We start from the raw sequence: 21,617 nt of genomic DNA on the forward strand, positions 1-21,617 counted from the left end.
ACTATTGTCTTAACTCTAGAATACCCCCCTTTTCAAAAAGAAAATTATTACAATAATTGTTTAAACTTCATAGTTTGTAAAAGTCTCACTCATTATCTCATTTTCTCTTTATAAAACTCTGTAGAAAATTTAAAGGAATTTATAGGAATTATTACACTGTTTTGAAGATGGGAAAGCAAAATGTATGGAATTTTTCATGAATTTTTAATCTAAACCCAAAAGGGGGGACTGAGATTTGGACCTAATTTTCTATACTCTTAAAAATTACTCTAATGAAATTTTAATATTTAGGCAACTAATTTTTTCAATGAGTTCCTTAATATTTTAATTGACTATTATTTATTCACTTGATACTGACAACATTCTAAGTGTTAAAAAAAAGATGACATTTGCAGATGCATCTGGTATCTCCCCATGATGATCATACATGGCTTCTCCCTAATGCAATGAGACCACTCTGGGGGAAAAGTTCTCCCAGTTCACTTCCTCCCATTTTTTATGCAGATTTCACAGAAAGAGTGTAGTAGGAATTAGGCAGTTTCTCTTAAAGTATATATATTTTATTTCAACTACAAAATTATAACTTAAAATAATTAGAGAATAAAAAGTCCATTCTTAACTGAATTAGTTGTATTGTTTGAAAATATTTTATAATGTAATTAAACATTGAATATAGGAGAGCAAATGCATGGATAAATTATAAGCTTAAGTTTGTATCTTCACAGGTAATGTTAAATAAAGATAAAAAATATGATGTAGGAATTTTAAAGATATATTTATCTAAAAAATTCCACATTTCTTTGGTTAAATCTTAATTAGAAACATTAGGGTAAAATTGATATGAAACTGGTGAGCATACAGCAAGTTGGCCACAAATCATTGGTGTGTAATTAGTTGAGAAATGGAGTACAATTTGAAATGAAACTCATTTCATTATGAAATATATAGCTGTATTTAAAAGTTGAATTTAACATCTAAATGGCCCGAATTATCACTAGCAATATCATCTGTCTTAGATATTATATAGAGGTAAACAAAGTGGCTTATTTAAAATTTTTGAAAGACAGCACTATTTACCATGTAAGGTTTGTGTACAATGCCAAACCCCATATCAGGACTACAGCAACTTTATCTGAATCTGTAAATTCTTGGTAAAGATAAACTAAAAGCAAATTCACACGGTCCTAACTCTACTTAAAAAATGTATTCTACAGTTTTTATAAAATTCATAAGATTTAGGAAGTCCTTTTCCATCAGGTAGACTTTCATATAAAATCTAGTTTTTCCATTATAACTTGTCCCTGAGATCGAATGCCTTTGGGTTCATTCCACTAACTTGGATATATTAGCATTAGCCATACATTAGGGGCTACAGAACTTTTGTCCCAAATCTAAAAGAACCATTAGTTAAAGGATAAAGTAAACTTTATACAGTATACCTTGCTAATTTGAAATCCACTAGAGCTGGTTATGTTGAACAGAGACACTCTCTCTAATAAGATCAGAGCTGTCTATTTTAAGCATCAAGACATGTTCAGAACTGCAAATAATTTACTATATGGATAAAGCTACAACCCATGCAAGGAGTTGTGATCCATGCAAAAAATAAAATAAAAAGTAATGGTAAAGATTTAGGGCCTCACCTAACACAGCAGTCGGCACAAGTGGATCATTGGGCACTGTAGGAAAACAAAGCTCATGAAGGAATAGCTGGTTCTAAAATTATATTTTGAACTCTTCTTTCTTTATAACAGATTTATGCATTCTTAAGAAATATAATGACTAAACTTTCTTCTATAACTGTACCTATAAGGGTTAAATTCTCTCTTCCAGCTTGAGTTCTCACAAAACATCAACAAAGGTGTATCTACAATTATAGTTCAGTACTCTGTTCAACTTAAAAAGCCAGAAGATTCAACTTGACATTACAAAGATTATAAAGTTAGAGCAAAAGAAACCATGCAGTTTGGAGCTAACAAGTATTAGAAAAATAATTATCTCATATTCATTCCATATAATGTTTTTCAGTTTAACTGTGGGAAGTAAATTTAATCCTTTCTCTAAGTTCATAAGTGCATATTTATAGTTATGCTGCTGAATTGAAACTTTATAATAAGGTTCTAACACAGGCAATAGAAAAGTTTGAGGAACAGAAATGCTTTCAAACCTATAATTGATTAAATATTAAATCAGGTACTTAGAGAGATGGTACATTTATATTTTCAGCAAAACTTACTTTCAACATGAATAGTATTTTATGTACTTCCCTGTCATTTTTATTGTGTTGAAATAAAAATAAAATCGATCAAGAAGGCCCCATCATGATTAAAACTAAATTCCAAAATTACTCATATAGCATTTGTAATTTCTAATTTGGTGTAGATATATATCATGAAAAATGATAGGATGCATTTAGCCCAAGGATTATCAAAAAATTTCACCAGAAAAAATTTCCCCTCTCTGAAACAACATATAAGCATTCAGCCAACAAACACTTAACTTTCAACCTTACCACTACAATATATTTGTAATCTGTATAGGAAATAATCATTCTATTGTTTATCTTTTTTCTTACATCCATATTTTTCAGACCAGAATAGCATATCTCTAAAAACTGTGACAAAAATGCCTCTAGGTACAAATGGCCAATGGCAAACCTGATTTATGTAAATCAAGTATCAATTTTTCTTGAGTATTTGAAGAAACAAATTCAGGTAAGTTAATTTAATTAGCTTAAAACAAGCACAGGTACTATAGAAGAAAATATAAAATTTGAAGATAAATAGTATTACCAAGACTGAGATAATTATTCAAGTCATCTGCCATTAAGTAGTACTTTGGTAGAAGTAGTTTAAAAACCCTGCCTTCATAGATCAATATTAGTAACTCTTAAGATGGATGGATGGATTGGTGGATTTCACCATTCCTTTTACATCCTTCAATTCAAACATACTTTTAGACGTCACACTATATATTTAAAAGCATATAGGTTTCTCTTTCCCCTAGTTAAATTTCTTCATATTAATATTCCCTAGGACTCCATAGTAGACTATTTTAATGGAATAAGTCTGCCAATACCATTAATTCCCAGAAAGAATTACTGTTTCTTCATATCACAAAAGAAACTTTATCTTACAAGAAGGGAGATGCAAATGCTGAAATAATTATAAATTCTGACATGAACCAATTTTATGTAGGCAATCTCATATCTAAATTAAAGGAATAACAAATGATATGGTCTGAGTGGTATATATTTAGAATATATCTTATGATTGAATAATAAATTTCATGCAGTTTAAGGTGAAATGAAATACAGTAGAAAGTCTAAACATAGGACTTCTTGTAAATCCCATAATATCCTCTATCTCCTTTTTTTGCTTTCTAGATACTTCTTCCCTTTCTTACTCTCTCATTATTTAAAAGTTAACATATAGAACTCAAAATAAACTTAAGAAGCTTCAGAATCACTTATTAAGATTTCAGTGAAGAACTTACATCTTGGACTAAAATTATGTTGGTCCATGAAGGTGATGGAAAGAGGATCTTCTGCATGCAGAGTGCTCTGGTCAGCATAGCTTCGGTCCATAGCATTCACCATGTGAGTCATCTCTTGCCGAGTGTTGCCCATAGCATCTTTGCGCTTTTTAGCCAGCTTGCTGCCAAGGCAAATACAAAAGGGAGCCCTGAGTGTGAGTCTTGAAGAAGAGCTGACACCAGAAACAAGTAGTTCAAGTGTGCCCAAGGACAAGGTAACAGATGTTGTTTAGAAATCCTAAGAACTGGTAACTTCTGGAATTCAGTTGACATTCAAGCCATTATATTGATTTGTTGCTGTAGAACTATTTGATTTGTCAGATATTTTAATATTCAAGCTGTCAAATCCAAAATTATCAACATTTCCTGTATTTCATTCTATTAACTTTCATTAAAAAATATAACTACATTTTACCAAAAATATAAACAAACACTTGTTAAGTAGAGGAGGTCAAGGAAGATTTAAAGCTAAGTTTTGGTCTTTCTCCTAAGTGACAGATTCCTTTGATCAACTTTCAGAGGTTCTTCTTGGGAATAACATGACTTAAGTTTGTTTGATCATAGCCACTTAATTAAGATAGATAAAGAAAAGTCCCATTCTTAATTCTCTCTGCTATTACTAAGTAAAAATGCAACATGAGTAGAATCAATCTCTTTAGTTATATATTTGTAATATTAATCAAAACCTAATCTTCAGTCTTTTAGAATCAACCATGATTAAGTACAAATAAATATATGGGATTAAATCATATAATGTGTAACAGAAGTACTGAGAGGATTTTGGAAAAATCTTATGTAAAGTTACAATGCAAATAATCATCATCTTGGAGTACTGATGTAGTCAAATCCTAAAAACACGATTTAGAACCTCATTGCAAAACGTCCACTAGGGAGGTAGGTCCCTTATGAATTCACAGCAGGGCACATTATTGATGGGATTTGGAAATTAGTAGAGTGAGCATTTTGAACTCCTCAAATACTGACACTTTTATCTTGTATATCAAGAATGTAAAATATATTTTGGTTCTCTGGGAATGTTACACATGAAACATGCAAGTAAAAATCTGTTAAAGCTATATAAAATATTTAAATCACATTAACCCTGCAATTTATATATGATATAAAGACACTGTAAAAGTCTCTAGCAGGGAAATTATATCACTAAGTTTATAGCAGCCATTTATGCTGCCTTAGAAATATTCTTTAGTTGTTTTAAGTACACCATTTCTCAGCTTGGTTATAAGGTAAAATGTTTTCTTCTGATCCTCGTTAGTTTCTGCACTGAATACTACAAAGTCTCATCTCATAGATTGAGTTTGTGCCCCAAAGTTTTTCCTTTAAAAATTAAGCTAGCAACCTGAGATGTACTCCAGTGTTTGTTTTTTTTTTCCCCTCTGAGAACTGCAGTACTAGATCTCACAAGCGCACCCCAAAACACACCACATACTGGCACAACAGATCTGGTGCCTGAATATGATGGCCATAAACTAAGACCTAGAGATAGAGATGGCTTCATTTCTTTTACAAATAATAACCACAGCACCAGAGTATGTATTAACAATATTTAAGAAAACAATCACAGAAATACAGTAAAGACTAGCACCACCAAGACTATGACTACACATCACTGCCATCACCACCGTCATTCATTGGCAATATTTGCTTTATATGGTGAAACAACTAACCCACTCTTCTTTCTAGGCCAGAAGATTAAAACCTTGTACATATCTATAGGTTTCAATGGGTACTATAAATACGAGCTGCTGCCTATGTAAGACACCAGACAGACAATGTTATGTAGAACTCGAGCACAATGCAGGGGCAACTTGCTTGAGTGGCTACTGGCATTTCATCTGAGCATCAAAAGTCTGACTTATATTTTTCTTTATAAAGACAAACCATGATTCTGAATGTTTGTATTAGTTTTCTTGATCAATTTCTAAGTGTTTTTTTTTTTTTTTTAATTTTTCAAACTAGCCTATAGGTCTAATTAAACCTTATGAGATCATGTTTCAGCCTATAGAAACTACTTTCCCACCCTTCCTTTAGGCCACCATATAGAATTTTGTTCCTGGACCTACAACATTCTTTAGTTTCTAATAGCTGGCTAACTTCCATACATTGTGTCTCAGCTTTAAAGACACTGCATCAGAGAAAATTTTTAAAACTGATCCTAGTACAACCTGTTTCAGGTTAGGCTACCCTGCTCTGTGATTTCCATAGCACAATGTTCTCCCCCTGTAATAACACTCATCACAGATCACTGCAAGTGGTTTTCAACTGTTTTCCCATGTTGGCCTCCATGGAGAGAAAGACTTCTATATCTGTTCCCTTGAAGCAGTGCTGCCACATAGTAGGCACTCCATTAATACTTTTAAATATACAAATTAGGCCTGTTTTATGTGTGTTAATTTTCATTTTTTAAATCTCAATTCTCAGATCAATCAACTGAAGATGGTATAAGGGTTCTAATTGTATAGATGAGTGTGTTGAGGCTTGAAGGAGTTAAAAAACTTGCCTGAGGTATTTATCTAATCAGCAATGAAGAAGGACCTTGTGCCAGACCTAAGTTCTGATCATATTTCCAGTTGATTACATTGTTTATATTGCCACATTATGAAGCATATTCTAATATAAACAACTACTTACACTAAGAGTTAAATATTGCTTGCTTTATAATTGAGAACAATACGAATATGGCACAAATGTGTTGCCATTTATAAATTAAAAAACAGCAGAAAAGTATTTTTTAAAACTCCCAATCTCTGTTTCTTGGGCAAAAAGAAAAAAAATACATTCATTCCCCCCACAACTCCCTCCAAAATTGGATAAAAAAAAATAGCACAACCTGAAATTTGGATTCAAAATACCATTAAAATTTTGAAGGTGCACATATAGAAAATAATGAGTAGAAATGATGCTTTTGAATTTAGGTTTCACTTTAAAACACATGTAATTTGTGTGTACTTTGTAATAGGGGAAAATTAAGAAGTAATGGATTTTTCAAATGCATGAAAAGTAAAAGTTCTCCTGCATTGAAGGACTTCTATTTTTCAGATTCACAAACTCAGATTAGTAAGCAAATTACATGGAATTATAATCTTTATGGGTATCTGTCAGTTAATACATTATCAGCTTGGTCTTACACCTAAATCCTCACAACAACCCTGTGAGGTAGGCTTTCATTCAGGTGATTACAAAGCAAAGAACTAACATCAGCATTAAGTGTTTTCATTAAATATTGATATTTATTATGACAATGCCAATGAAAATTAGCTCAAAGATCACATGTGGTTTGTGGTGATATTCTAGGTCATTTCTACTTTTGTAAAAAAAAAAGTCTTTATATTAGTGTCACTAGGTATGTTTAAGTAGCGTTTAATAGCATACCTGTGTGACATTCTTTCTAGTTAGGATTTAAAATGCTAGTAGCCCTATGTAACACAATAATGTTAGCATAAACTGCTACAGGAATCAGAATGTAGATATGTTAACCATGTACCAAAAATGGAATCCCACTCTAAATTTTACAGATACAGTAATAGTTAATGATAGGCTTATTGACATTCTCATAATTAAATACTTATTGATTCCACTATGTCTCATGCTTTGTCTTCCCCGGAGCAACCAGCATATATAATGTGCACTTCAGGACAGTTAAGCAATTCATTTTTCAAGTACTTGAGTTTGACAGATGTGCAAATGACTTTCATTATCAAAGCAGCCAACAGCATAAACTTCTGCAGGTGGATGTATGGGTGGGCCATAAAGGGGAAAAGTACTCCATCATTGTACGAAATGGTATGGTTAATTACTTTTGGCTTCATCAAACATGATTTAACAAGCATATTATGATTCATCACAATAAGCTAGGAGCACTGCTAGTTTACACCTGTTTGTTCTAGCAGATCTAGGAAGCCAAATGTTTATAATATTTAAAATGTTGGCAGAACTGTGTCATAATGATTGACTTATAAAAAATTGTTGTAAAGCTAGCTTGAATTTACCTAGTTATATAAATGCTGTGGGATGTATGCTCTTAACATACTTAATCTCAATCCTTAATCCTTTAACCTTGAAAGGTGTCATATCATTCCTTTGGATTGGCTAAATACTACATTGAAAGTGATAAACTGAAAATAACTCCAAAAATAGAATGGACAATCCCCTCTATCCTTATGAAAATGAGCCTGTCATACCTAAGGCTAAGATGAGCAAGAGACTCTGGAAAACAAAAGGAGATGTTTCACATGTACACTTGTTCCAGGGTTGACAAGAGGTATTTTTGTTTTTGTTTTTGTTTGTTTGTTTTTTTAACCTTAGTTTATAAAATCTTTGCTATATTTAGTTATAATAAACAAACCAAATATTTCTTCTCTAAAAAAGAATTTTTATTTCTTTGTCCCTGCAACATTGTGTTGCATCTATTCATTTTTACAAGAGCATACTGATTGCCTTAACAACTAGACCAAAGGTGTTCTGAAGTTCCAACCCATCGTGGATTCCTGGAAATGAGGAAAGAGGTGTTATCACTTGCAGACGTGATCTGATCTGTATCCTGTGAAGGCATTTTGAATGTTCTTCTATGAATATCTGACTTAGCTAAGTTTCTCAACTATAATGGTATCACATAAAGATAGTGATTAGGGAGTTAGAACCACTTTCTCTGCCAGACAAAGGAGGTGCAATACAGCTAAAATAGGGTACAGGTTTGATTAAGTAACTGAATGATTGTTTTGGCTGTAGACTAAAGCTACTTATGGAAAACTGTAAATAAAAATTAGAAGTAGCTGACATTCAGAAATACAATATCCCTTTTAAAAAAAGATTAGCAAAGTAGATAATAGTTTATAGTTTTAGAGTCCACCAAAAGATGTTCTTTGAAATATCACCAAAATTACGAATATTGTTTCTTTATTTTTTTGAAAAGGGATACTGCATCTTTAACACATGTAAAGTTGTACATCACCCATTTTCTACTTACAGGTAGTAGGAGTAAGAATAGTAGCTCCTCCTGGCAAGCAAATCACAGACAGTGGAAAAAGAGAAGCAATGGTGAATGAAAAGCGTGACTCTGTCACATTCAATAAAGCAGAAAAATGTGCGTTAAAAAAAGAAAACAAAATGAAATAAAATTCATGTTTTTTTGCTTTGCATTTTAATTTGCTCATGCATTGTTAGATCTTTTTTGCCATGCAATTAAACAGACAGATATGCCATAGAAAAATAAAATTTGAAATACATAATTTAGAAAAAAGAACATGCTGATATTTCTTTTATTGCCAAAAATTGAAAAATTAAATGGATTGTGTATTTTCAACATGCAGTTACGCATAGTATCATCCATTACCATTTAAATGTCATGACAGATGGAACAGCTGTGTATAGAGCTTGTATACTAGATTTTTTTCTTTAGATACAAAACATAAAGATCTATTATATTAATTATTTTATATACAGAATAATACCTATAGTTCTGTAAATAAGTCATACCTTAATGGTACACAGGTATATATACATACACTATGTGAATATACATATGTACCAAAGAACTTATACACAAAGATAGTTCTACAGTAGATGCATGTGAACATGATGTCATGCACAAACATTTACTGTAGTGAAACATAATTTCAAATTTATGTCTGGAATTAGTAATGTGTTCATGCTGCACATTTCATATATAATACACAATCAATGGAAAAATGGCATAGATTTGGAAATAATTCACCAGCAGTTAAATTAAAAAAAAATGACATTGCGTTCTGAAAAGATGCAATATCCCTTTTCTTAGCCTAAAAACTTACTTTATATATACCCTCAGTTGTAAACTTTTACTCAGTTGAATTCCAAACCGTTCTTTTATAAAATATTGAAAGACACACAGAACTTTCTTCAACATGAGAAATATACCTACATATACTATTTCAAGTAAGGTATAAACTCTTGAGAAACTTAACAATTTCCCATAAAAATGCAGACAGTCAGAGGCTAAAATATTTCCTACTATTTTTATTATAAATTTATATATTAAAAGGGAAGCTATAGTATATGCTAAAATTTTAACTAAACTCCATAATATCTGATACTGATATAATATCCATGCTTTTGTGTATGTATAATAAACCTACTTGTGTTTAAACCATATATAATTCATGTGTGACACATACTACATAATAGTATGGAGTTCAAGTAATTTAGACATAATATTACACAACAGAAGATAACATATGGAACTTCATCCACCTATAAAATTGTAACTTTTCCTAGTCGTAATGGTGCTGGTGAGGGAGAGAAGCCAAAGCTCTAGATACTTTCTATTATTTAAAGCATAATTATGAAAACTTAAATGTTAACATTTTGATAGAGGCTCATTTATCCAACCATTTAAAATATGAACCAGAAAAAGAATTTGTTACGCTATGCAATTATAGAGCTGTCAGAGCATTTTATTCACCCCCCCCCAAATCATGCTTAGTGACTGTTTTAACATAGTTCAAGAAGTTTAGTTTTCAAATTCTTTTTTATTTCTAAGAGAGAGAGCCATGGATATGGAGAGCTACTAAAAACTAATAAATGTTTTCAAAAAAATAACAAATAAAAATAAGCTCATTCCAATTCTGATCGAGGACACAATCAAAAGTCACTCATGCTCACATCCATCCAATCTGAAGTGATTAGAATAAATTTAATTGTGAAGCAATGTTTATTTAACTCTCTAAACTGTTTAGTTTATGCCACTTTACAAATATAAATGTAAACTAAACAGAGAGATAAGATCCCAAGTTTCTATTCTATGATTTTATTGATCTTTATTGGAAAATTTATGTTTCTAAAGTATTTAAATCATCTTGTCTCACATATGATGTATTTCCCAATCACAGAAGTAGACAAAAGCAAAAAGAGAAAGCACTATTTGGGGAAAGCACGTATGTAGCTAATTTAACACAAAACACTATAATGCATACCTAATGTTTCTAATGCAGATGTGTCTTCTCCAACATATATATCTCCAGGGGATAATTGTAAAGAGGCAATATATTAAAATAAACTCTGATGGAATTGTTAAAACATGTAGTATGAGTCTTATCTATAATGTTAATGCTTTATTTCAAGTACAAACTAGTTACCACAGTATACTATTAGATTTAATGCAATCTAAGCAACATAGTTTATTATATTATTCAATAGAATTCATAAACTATGACCACTTTGATACACAAAACTGTGGGAATGAACTCTGCATGTAGAATTTTTTTTTAAAGTCCTTCCAGATCGATGCGTAATCCAAAATATGTGACTGGAAGGACTGAATTGCCATATTACTTTCTAAGACAGCGATTCACAGATTATGACATTATATAATGGCCAAAAGCTCAAATTACAAAAATTGTATACTTTTAAATATTTTTTCAGCAGGAATATACTTTAATTTTTAGAAGAGACCAGTAGAAGTTTCAGCAGATCTTAATATCTTTAAGTGTTTCCAAAAGATGGCAATATTGGTTGATATAGAAAAAAAAAAGATAATGTTCAATTAAAATATTTACTCTTCACTTTAAATTTTTAGTCATTGAATATTTAATATACAATGTCATTAAACAACATTTATATTTTCATATCTTATTGGCAGCTGAGCTTTAGAGAAATACAGAATAACAATATAATTCAGACTCTAGTCCAAATGTACCACAAAATATCCATATTTTGTCATTCTTAATATAATACTTCAAATATAAGATAAAATAATGTCTCAAGTGTCTCTGCATTTGAGAAATTTAAGTTCTCACATTTATTTCAAGGTTAAACAAATATGTTTATATCCAAAATAAATTCTTATTAAACAAATAAGAATTTATTTGAAAAGCCCAATAACAAGTAAGAATTTATTTGAAAAGCCCAATAGTAGACTTCAGTGCTGGCAAAACTTTAAAATTAAAGTCTTCTCATTTGTTGTGATTTAAAAGAGTTCAAAGGAAAAAAAAAACTGTTTGAAAACTAGTGATATAAAGAGTATGTGAGCTGTACAGGACAATATCAGATCTTACCTCTTTTTTACAATTAATATGACAACTAGGAGGAGGAGGATGAACACCAATATTCCAGCACTAATTCCTGCGATTTTCACCACTCTGTCTGTCTGCTTGGCAGGATCTGGGATCACTTCTGGTTCTTCTGTTGCTGCTGCTAAACGAATCAGAAAAATAAGTTACTGAAAGCAGCTAATTATCACAGAAAGGAAAATTATCACCAGCTAACAGTTACTATAAAAAGACAATTTGTAGGGTCTGGGGTTGTGGCTCAGTGGTGGAGTACTTGCCTAGCATGTGTGAGGCACTGGGTTCAATTCTCAGCACTACATATAAATAAAATAAATAAATAAATGTCCATTGACAACTAAAATAAATAAATAAAAATAAAAATATATTTATTGTATGTAAATAAAATTTAAATTTATTTGTATTTAAATAAAAGCCACCTGAAAATAAAAAATATATATAAGTTTGCTAAAGTACAGCATAAGACATTTTTGGTCAAGTGGAAAGATTTCACACTAGAATTTTTTTTAAAACACAAAAAATAATAATAATAAAAAATAAAAAACCCACAGAAATAACTATCCAAGGGAATGGCAAATTATTTTTCTCCCAAGATCTTTAAAAGTCAAAATATTGGATTTTAGCAAATAATATACTGGGAAGAAATGAGGTCAGATCTAGATTCGTCTGTTTATCAATTCATTCAGCAAACACGTCTAGACTCAGTGCAAAGTGCTATTCTTGGTGCCTTCAGGTAGTGTCAATGACATTAATCTAAGCCAGAGGGTTAGGTTACGTAAATGCCTAATCCAATTGCTAGAGGCATAAACTCATAACTCAATATAAGAGACTTGAGATGAAGAGTTGGTTTTGCAGCAGAAACAAGTATTAAAGCAAAAAAAGATACATCCAAGAATATTTCACATTCTCTTAACAAATAAGATCCAGATAATAAACTCGGGAAACAGAACTTGGAGAAGATGGTTTTCTTTCTTGCCTCACTTCCTTTCTTTCTCAAAACCACACTCACCCTCATATATGGACACAATTAAATTTAGATTCTTTAGTCAATATATTAGCCCTACTAAACTCTCTGAAGACATTTTCCTTTTACTTCATTTGCCTTGCAAACTGGCAGAGAAAGTATTATTATTTATACTTTAAAGATATAAAAACTCTGCAGGCATAGAAAATGGGAGAGAGATCATCAATTGCTCAAGGACAGGGAAAAAAATTGATACATCTCTTATCTTCTAGCCTATCATTTCTCAGTGTCCAAACTAGTAGGCCCTACTGCCAAGAACCTGTGTGGCAAAAGCCAAAGGCATTCTTAGAATCAGTCTTATTTGGGAATTGTCTTATAACACCCAAAATATCAGCTTACATTTGGTGTCAAGAAATGATGGCTGAATAAACAGACATATAAACAAGTCTAAAACTCGAATGTCATCTCTTTCCAAAGGACAATTTCATCATTCTCTGGAAAATGTTACTCATTTTCCTATATTCCAACCCTTTCATTAGCTCCTCCTCTTGTCTTCTTTCCTCCTGACTCCCAGATCTTCACATATAAACATGTGTTCCAGTTTTCCCACCAGCTATGGTTCTGCCAAAAGGCACTTTGATAAGACTATATTTTGATTTTTCCAACTGAGAAATTTGAAAGAATAAATTTACCTAATATTATTTTATAAAATGGTAATTTGAAATTAAACCAGTGGGAAAGACAGTTTGAGGAAAAAGTGGTTAGAACACAGTTAACTTTATAAAGCAACTCACTAGAACTATTTTAATTTCATAGGATAAAACTTCCCTTTGGACCAGTAATTGGTAACAACTATTCTTAAGCAAACAAAACAAAGCAAAACAAAAAGTAAGCCTATGTTTTTTTTTTTTTTTTTTTTTTTTTTTTTTGTATTGTTTTGTTTTCTGGTAAGTGAAGGGTGTTCTCATTTATGACTTAACACTCTCCAGAAACGCATGCTTCAGGGAATTTCCAACCTTCCAACCTCAATTATGTATAGAGGTTGCTTAGTGCTTAACACATTGCAAAATATAGCTCTCAATTCATCAAAACAAGTAGTAAATATGTTGCAGATCTTTTCCTTTCCAGGGTCAGTGTACATATATATGTATGTACTTGTGACTTTAGAAATCCATTTATATGTAAAACATAGATGTAAATACTGAGAACAGGTGGAGTACATTTCAAAATTGAATATAAAATCCAAAGCACATTTATTGATTTTAGTTCTTAAATTAGATGTTTGACACCGATACTTCTTCACTGAGAAATGGAAGCAGACTGGTAAGACTGTTTGGTGTAAAAATCCCTAGTAAAAACTTCAGTCCATAAAACACATTCTCATTATTCACTAATTAAAGACTACTTTCATCAGGTTTGATCCCTTTGGGGTTTTCTGACATACCTGACTCACAGAATTAAATGTTTCTGACAATTCTTTGGAATACGATTTCTTGTTTGCATATAACATTGTAATTTGATAAACTCATCCTGTGATGGTATACTTTTTCTAAAAAATCCAGGTTAATTTACTTGAGTTGGGTAAGAGCGCTTTGTCTATCATGATTACAATTCTTGTGCAGAGTTGTTTACCAATATTCAACATAATTTTTAAACTTGAGTATAGAAGGTTAATCAAATTCTCTAAGTACTTATGATTTGGTGGTTACTTTCCCTTGATTGTGAATTCTCTTCAAAGTCTTTAATAATGACATTTATTATCACTTTTACTACTACCAGAAATATTTTTTCATACAATATGTCTGTATAAATTTATTACTTTGCATACTTTAATCACATGTTTTTCTATGTTCCATGTCCTACTAGAACAAAAGAACATAAATATCCTATTTAAAATCATTCAAGCTTAGAAGATTCATTAAGGGAAATACAAGCAATAGCCCCTAAGTGAGCATTTTCTATTTTCCTCAAGGAGAGCAAAAATCTATTATAGTGGTTGTACCCCTGAGCCCTGTTTATAATTTATGCATATAAACAAAGACAATGTGGAACAACTTCTTTCAGAAATGCTTTCCTTTACCATAAATTTTTTGTCTGCCGAAGGAAATTCAGAGAATTCCCAGTCTCCTATAGTTAAAAGCAGCATAATTCTTTTGTATAGTGAAAAAAACTACAAATTTCATATTTATTTAATAATTTTATGAGATGAATTTTGGGGGGGGGCACAAATAGCTAAGGTAGCTTTATAAATTTTAAAGTCACACTAATTTATTTTAAAAAATTAGAACTACCCAGACATGGTGGTAATCACATCAGTAATCCCATTAGCTCAGGAGGCTGAAGCAGAGGATTGAAAGTTCAGCCAGCTCTGGGGAGCTGGGAGCTGTGTTGCACGCCTGTAATCCCAGCATTTTGGGAGGCTGAAACAGGAGGATCGATAGTTCAAAGCCAGCCTCAGCAATGGCGAGGCACTAATCAACTCAGTGTGACCGTGTCTCTAAAATAAAATACAAAAATAGGGTGGGGGATGAGGATTAGTTGTTGAGTGCCCCTGAGTTCAATCCTTGGTAAAAAAACAAAAACAAACAAACAAACAACAACAACAACAACAACAAAAAAAAACCACAACCAAAAAAACACTATTCTAATTGTAATTGTTGGGATCAAAACAAAATTATTCTTCAAGCTTCATGATGGACATCAGAATACAACGGTCATTAATATGGTATTATGTAAAAATGTGGATGTGTAAACGATGTGATTCTGCAACTTGTATTTGGGGTAAAAAATGGGAGTTCATAACCCACTTGAATCAAATGTATGGAAGATGATATGTCATGAGCTTTGTAATGTTTTGAACAACCAATAAAAAAAAGATTAAAAAAAAGAAATAAAAAAGCCTCTAAATACAGCATGACAGGTGATCATATAGCATCTTTAGAGACATAATCACTCAAATCCTGAGAATTCTCTTTGTATTCACTAATGTGTTCTTCCTTTATCAGTTGAAGTTCTGAAATCTTGCTCATATTTCACATTGTAATCATTTTTTAAACCTCATACAATCAGTTATGTAGCTCCCCAAATCACCAAGAACAGGATTTACAGATTTTAATAAGCACTTTTCTCCTCTTATTTTACATGACCTCTTAAAAAGCATTTGCCATTCTTGTCGATTCCATACTCCTAGCAATACTTTTCCTGGATTGTCTTCTAGTTTTCTTAAGACTCTAGCTTCTTCTTTACAAATCACCTTTTTTGAGTCCCTCCTTGTTTACCCAGCCCTTAAAAGCAGATACCTCTTTTGAGATCCTCAAGGACCTCAGATTCTTGACACTTTTTCCACACTTTCCAGCTTCATGATCTTAAACACTTTCATTAGTTGAGTTATCATCCATGCTGATCAATCTCAAAGCAATACATCTTTGACAAACAGGTCCTACTTGAACTTCTGGCACATGTTGTCATCTGATTACTATTCTTCCCTTCAATGTATGACAGCTGCCTTACATTCACTATGTCCAAAACTGAATTCACACTTTTCTGATACCTAATTTTCTAGTTCCCCTTCTTTCGGCAAATAAAACAATTATCCACAGTGGTTCAAACCAGAATAATCCTCCCTCCCCTCTTTATCTCTAGAAATAACATATAAGTTATCATTTGATTTCAGATTCTTTGAAAGTGAAAGAGGATATTCAATAAACACGACAGGCAACAACTGGAGTTTTCCTGTGCAAACATGGTCACTTTACTTCTCCTTATCATGCAATTAGTTACAAAGAACTCCTACTTCTAAATGTGGTGTCTATATTTTTCTATGCCCATTCCTACTACTTTACCTTAGGTCAACATCTTCTCTTACCCAGACCACACAACAGCTGCCTATTTTTCTCCCTGACTACATTTCATCTATTTTACATCAAAACCCACATAGCATTTCTAATACTTCAATAGGATGGTAACACTCCAATGGTTAGAGTGCTCCAGCAGCTTCCCATGGTTAAGATAAAGTCCACAAAAGCAGGAATTATGTTTGTTTTGTTTATTATTGTATTTCTATAAAATCTTGAAAAGAAGCAATGGTACAAAAATAATAGTTGAATAAATAGAAGAATGACACTAATCCTCCCTACAGTAGATTGTACTGACATTTAAAAAAAATAGTTGCCTTCCTAAAGCACACAAGGATCTCTCTGATCTTATTGTTTTGGATGGTAGCCAAAGATGAACTTGGGACATACATTTTTAAATTGTTCTTGGGCATGTCAACAGTTGATGCTATCTGCTCCCTCACAGAGCTGTTTCCACCATCTGCCACCACCTGCCACCAAACCAGTACAAGGAAATTCCAGTGTACAACACAAAGGATCTGGAATCAGATCCTGTTTTCTTTTTTTTTTTTTTTTTTTTTTTATTTAAGAGTACTTGACTTTATTCTTATTTTTAAAATGTTATATACTTCTCTTTTTTTTTTTTTTTTTTTTATTTTTTTTTTATTTTATTTTTTTTTTTTTTAATTTTTTTTTATTGGTTGTTCAAAACATTATAAAGCTCTTCACATATCATATTTCATACATTAGATTCAAGTTGGTTATGAACTCCCAATTTTACCCCAAATACAGATTGCAGAATCACATCGGTTACACATCCACATTTTTACATAATGCCCTATTAGTAACTGTTGTATTCTGCTACCTTTCCTATCCTCTACCATCCCCCCTCCCTCCCCTCCCATCTTCTCTCTCTACCCCATCCACTGTAATTCATATCTCTCCTTGTTTATTTTCCCATTCCCCTCACAACCTCTTATATGTAATTTTGTATAACAATGAGGGTCTCCCTCCATTACCATGCAATTTCCCTTTTCTCTCCCTTTCCATCCCACCTCATGTATCTGTTTAATGTTAATCTTTTCTTCCTGCTCTTCCTCCCTGCTCTGTTCTTAGTTGCTCTCCTTATATCAAAGAAGACATTTGGTATTTGTTTTTTAGGGATTGGCTAGCTTCACTAAGCATAATCTGCTCTAGTGCCATCCATTTCCCTGCAAATTCTATGATTTTGTCATTTTTTAGTGCTGCGTAATACTCCATGGTGTATAAATGCCACATTTTTTTTATCCATTCATCTATTGAAGGGCATCTGGGTTGGTTCCACAGTCTAGCAATTGTGAATTGTGCTGCTATGAACATCGATGTAGCAGTATCCCTGTAGTACGCTCTTTTAAGGTCTTCAGGGAAAAGTCCAAGAAGGGCAATAGCTGGGTCAAATGGTGGTTCCATTCCCAGCTTTCCCAGGAGTCTCCATACTGTTTTCCAGATTGGCCGCACCAGTTTGCAGTCCCACCAGCAATGTACAAGAGTACCCTTTTCCCCACATCCTCTCCAGCACTTGTTGTTGTTTGACTTCATAATGGCTGCCAATCTTACTGGAGTGAGATGGTATCTTAGGGTGGTTTTGATTTGCATTTCTCTGACTGCTAGAGATGGTGAGCATTTTTTCATGTACTTGTTGATTGATTGTATGTCCTCCTCTGAGAAGTGTCTGTTCAGGTCTTTGGCCCATTTGTTGATTGGGTTATTTGTTTTCTTATTGTTTAATTTTTTGAGTTCTTTGTATACTCTGGATATTAGGGCTCTATCTGAAGTGTGAGGAGTAAAAATTTGTTCCCATGATGTAGGCTCCCTATTTACCTCTTTTATTGTTTCTCTTGCTGAGAGAAAACTTTTCAGTTTAAGTAAGTCCCATTTGTTGATTTTTGTTATCAACTTTTGTGCTATGGGTGTCCTATTAAGGAATTTGGAGCCCGACCCTACAATATGTAGATCGGAGCCAACTTTTTCTTCTATCAGACGCAGAGTCTCTGATTTGATATCTAGCTCCTTGATCCACTTTGAGTTAACTTTTGTGCATGGCGAGAGGAGGGGATTCAGTTTCATTTTGTTGCATATGGATTTCCAGTTTTCCCAGCACCATTTGTTGAAGATGCTATCCTCCCTCCATTGCATGCTTTTAGCTCCTTTATCAAATATAAGATAGTTGTAGCTTTGTGGATTAGTCTCTGTGTCCTCTATTCTGTACCATTGGTCCACCCTCCTGTTTTGGTACCAGTACCATGCTGTTTTTGTTACTATTGCTCTGTAATATAGTTTTAAGTCTGGTATCGCTATACCGCCTGATTCACACTTCCTGCTTAGAATTGCTTTTGCTATTCTGGGTCTTTTATTTTTCCATATGAATTTCATGATTGCTTTATCCATTTCTACAAGAAATGCCGTTGGGATTTTGATTGGCATTGCATTAAACCTATAGAGAACTTTTGGTAATATCGCCATTTTGATGATGTTAGTTCTGCCTATCCATGAACAGGGTATATTTTTCCATCTTCTAAGATCTTCTTCTACTTCTCTTTTTAGGGTTTTGTAGTTTTCATTATATAAATCTTTCACCTCTCTTGTTAGGTTGATTCCCAAGTATTTTATTTTTTTTGAGGATATTGTGAATGGAGTGTTTTTCCTCATTTCCGTTTCAGAAGTTTTGTCGCTGATATACAGAAATGCCTTTGATTTATGCGTGTTGATTTTATATCCTGCCACTTTGCTGAATTCATTTATTAGTTCTAGTAGTTTTTTTGTAGACCCTTTTGGGTCTTCTAGGTATAGAATCATGTCATCTGCAAATAGTGATAATTTAAGTTCTTCCTTTCCTATTTTTATGCCTTTAATTTCTTTCGTCTGTCTAATTGCTCTGGCCAGTGTTTCGAGAACTATATTGAATAGAAGTGGTGATAGAGGGCATCCCTGTCTTGTTCCAGATTTTAGGGGGAATGCCTTCAATTTTTCTCCATTGAGAATGATGCTAGCCTGAGGCTTAGCGTAGATAGCTTTCACAATGTCGAGGTAAGTTCCTGTTATCCCTAGTTTTTCTAATGTTTTGAACATAAAGGGATGCTGTACTTTGTCGAATGCTTTTTCTGCGTCTATTGAGATGATCATATGGTTCTTATTTTTAAGTCTATTGATGTGGTGAATAACATTTATTGATTTCCGTATATTGAACCATCCTTGCATCCCAGGGATGAATCCAACTTGATCATGGTGCACAATTTTTTTGATGTGCCTTTGTATCCGGTTCGCCAGAATTTTATTGAGGATTTTTGCATCTATGTTCATCAGAGATATTGGTCTGTAGTTTTCTTTCTTTGAGGTGTCTTTGTCTGGTTTCGGAATCAGGGTGATGTTGGCCTCATAGAATGAATTTGGCAGAGCTCCTTCTTTTTCTATTTCCTGAAATAACTTGAAAAGTATTGGTATTAATTCTTCCTTAAAGGTTTTGTAAAACTCCGCTGTATACCCATCCGGTCCTGGGCTTTTCTTGGTTGGAAGTCTTTTGATTGCTTCTTCTATTTCATCTATTGTTATTGGTCTGTTTAAGTTGTGAGTATCCTCCTGACTCAGTCTGGGCAAATCATATGACTTAAGGAATTTATCAATGTCTTCACTATCTTCTATTTTATTGGAATATAGGTTTTCAAAATAATTTCTAATTGTCTTCTGTATTTCTGTAGTGTCTGTTGTGATATTGCCTTTTTCATCCCGTATGTTAGTGATTTGAGTTCTCTCTCTTCTTCTCTTCGTTAGCATGGCTAAGGGTCTGTCGATCTTATTTATTTTTTCAAAGAACCAACTTTTAGTTTTGTTAATTTTTTCAATAGTTTCTTTTGTTTCAATTTCATTGATTTCCGCTCTGATTTTAATTATTTCTTGCCTTCTGCTACATTTGCTGTTGTTTTGCTCTTCCTTTTCTAGGGCTTTGAGATGAAGTGTGAGCTCATTTATTTGTTGGTTTTTCCTTTTTTTGAGGAATGACCTCCAAGCGATGAATTTCCCTCTTAAAACTGCTTTCATTGTGTCCCATAGATTCCGATATGTTGTGTCTGTATTTTCATTTATCTCTAAGAATTTTTTGATTTCTTCCTTTATGTCTTCTGTAACCCATTGATCATTCAGTAACATATTGTTCATTTTCCATGTGATGTAGGATTTTTCCTTCCGTCTTTTATCATTGATTTCCAGTTTCATTCCATTATGATCAGATAAAATGCATGGTATTATCTCCACCCCTGTATATTTACTGAGGGTTGCCCTATGGCATAATATATGGTCTATTTTTGAGGAGGATCCATGTGCTGCTGAGAAAAAAGTATATCCACTTGATGATGGTTGATATATTCTATATATGTCAGTTAAGTCTAGGTTGTTGATTGTGATATTGAGTTCTATAGTTTCTTTATTCAGCTTTTGTTTGGAGGATCTGTCCAATTGTGAGAGAGGTGTGTTGAAGTCACCCATAATTATTGTGTTGTGGTCTATTTGATTCTTGAACTTGAGGAGAATTTGTTTTATGAACGTCGCAGCACCATTATTTGGTGCATAAATATTGATAATTGTTATGTCTTGTTGGTAAATGGTTCCTTTTAACAGTATATAATGTCCTTCCTTATCCCTTTTGATTAATTTAGTCTTGAAGTCAATTTTATTCGATATGAGGATGGCCACCCCTGCTTGCTTACGAGGACCGTGTGCATGGTATATTTTTTCCCAACCTTTCACCTTCAGCCTGTGTATGTCTTTTCCAATCAGATGTGTCTCCTGGAGGCAGCATATTGTTGGATTTGTTTTTTTAATCCATGTTACCAGCCTATGTCGCTTTATTGGAGAGTTTAAGCCATTAATGTTTAGAGTTACTATTGATATATGGTTTGTACTTCCAGCCATGTTTGATTATTTATCTTCTTTTTTTTTTTTTTTAATTTAGTTTGTTTCTCCATGGTTAGCTTTCCCCCCGCCCTCTGTCTTTATAGAGGCACTTCCCACTGATGGTTTTGGTTATTGTTTTTCATTTCTTCCTCGTGTAGTGTTTTGCTCAAGATGCTTTGCAATGCTGGTTTTCTGGCTGCAAATTCTTTTAGCTTTTGTTTATCATGAAAGATTTTTATTTCGTTATCGTACCTGAAGCTTAATTTTGCTGGATACAGAATTCTTGGTTGGCATCCGTTG

General features: G+C 32.8%; 1 protein-coding gene across 13 annotated transcripts in view; it reads right to left on the minus strand.

Annotated features, from left to right (window-relative positions):
• Positions 1–21,617, minus strand: part of Ptprk (protein tyrosine phosphatase receptor type K) — a 560,796-nt gene that overhangs the window by 31,393 nt on the left and 507,786 nt on the right. For 6 of the 13 annotated variants that reach the window (XM_058581028.1, XM_058581024.1, XM_058581041.1 and 3 more), the window contains 5 exons: positions 11,583–11,721; positions 10,503–10,544; positions 8,519–8,548; positions 3,496–3,656; positions 1,644–1,679 (listed from right to left, as the gene is read on the minus strand). In XM_058581028.1, coding sequence (XP_058437011.1) covers positions 1,644–1,679; positions 3,496–3,656; positions 8,519–8,548; positions 10,503–10,544; positions 11,583–11,721 — 408 coding nt within the window. The remainder of the gene's footprint in view (positions 1–1,643; positions 1,680–3,495; positions 3,657–8,518; positions 8,549–10,502; positions 10,545–11,582; positions 11,722–21,617) is intronic. The other 7 variants (XM_046449132.2, XM_058581034.1, XM_058581026.1 and 4 more) reach the window with 6 other exon arrangements.

This window comes from Marmota monax, unplaced genomic scaffold, assembly GCF_021218885.2.
Source record: "Marmota monax isolate L192 unplaced genomic scaffold, Marmota_monax_Labrador192_F-V1.1 WCK01_AAM20220418_F8-fsc00030, whole genome shotgun sequence".
Lineage (NCBI taxonomy): Eukaryota > Metazoa > Chordata > Mammalia > Rodentia > Sciuridae > Marmota > Marmota monax.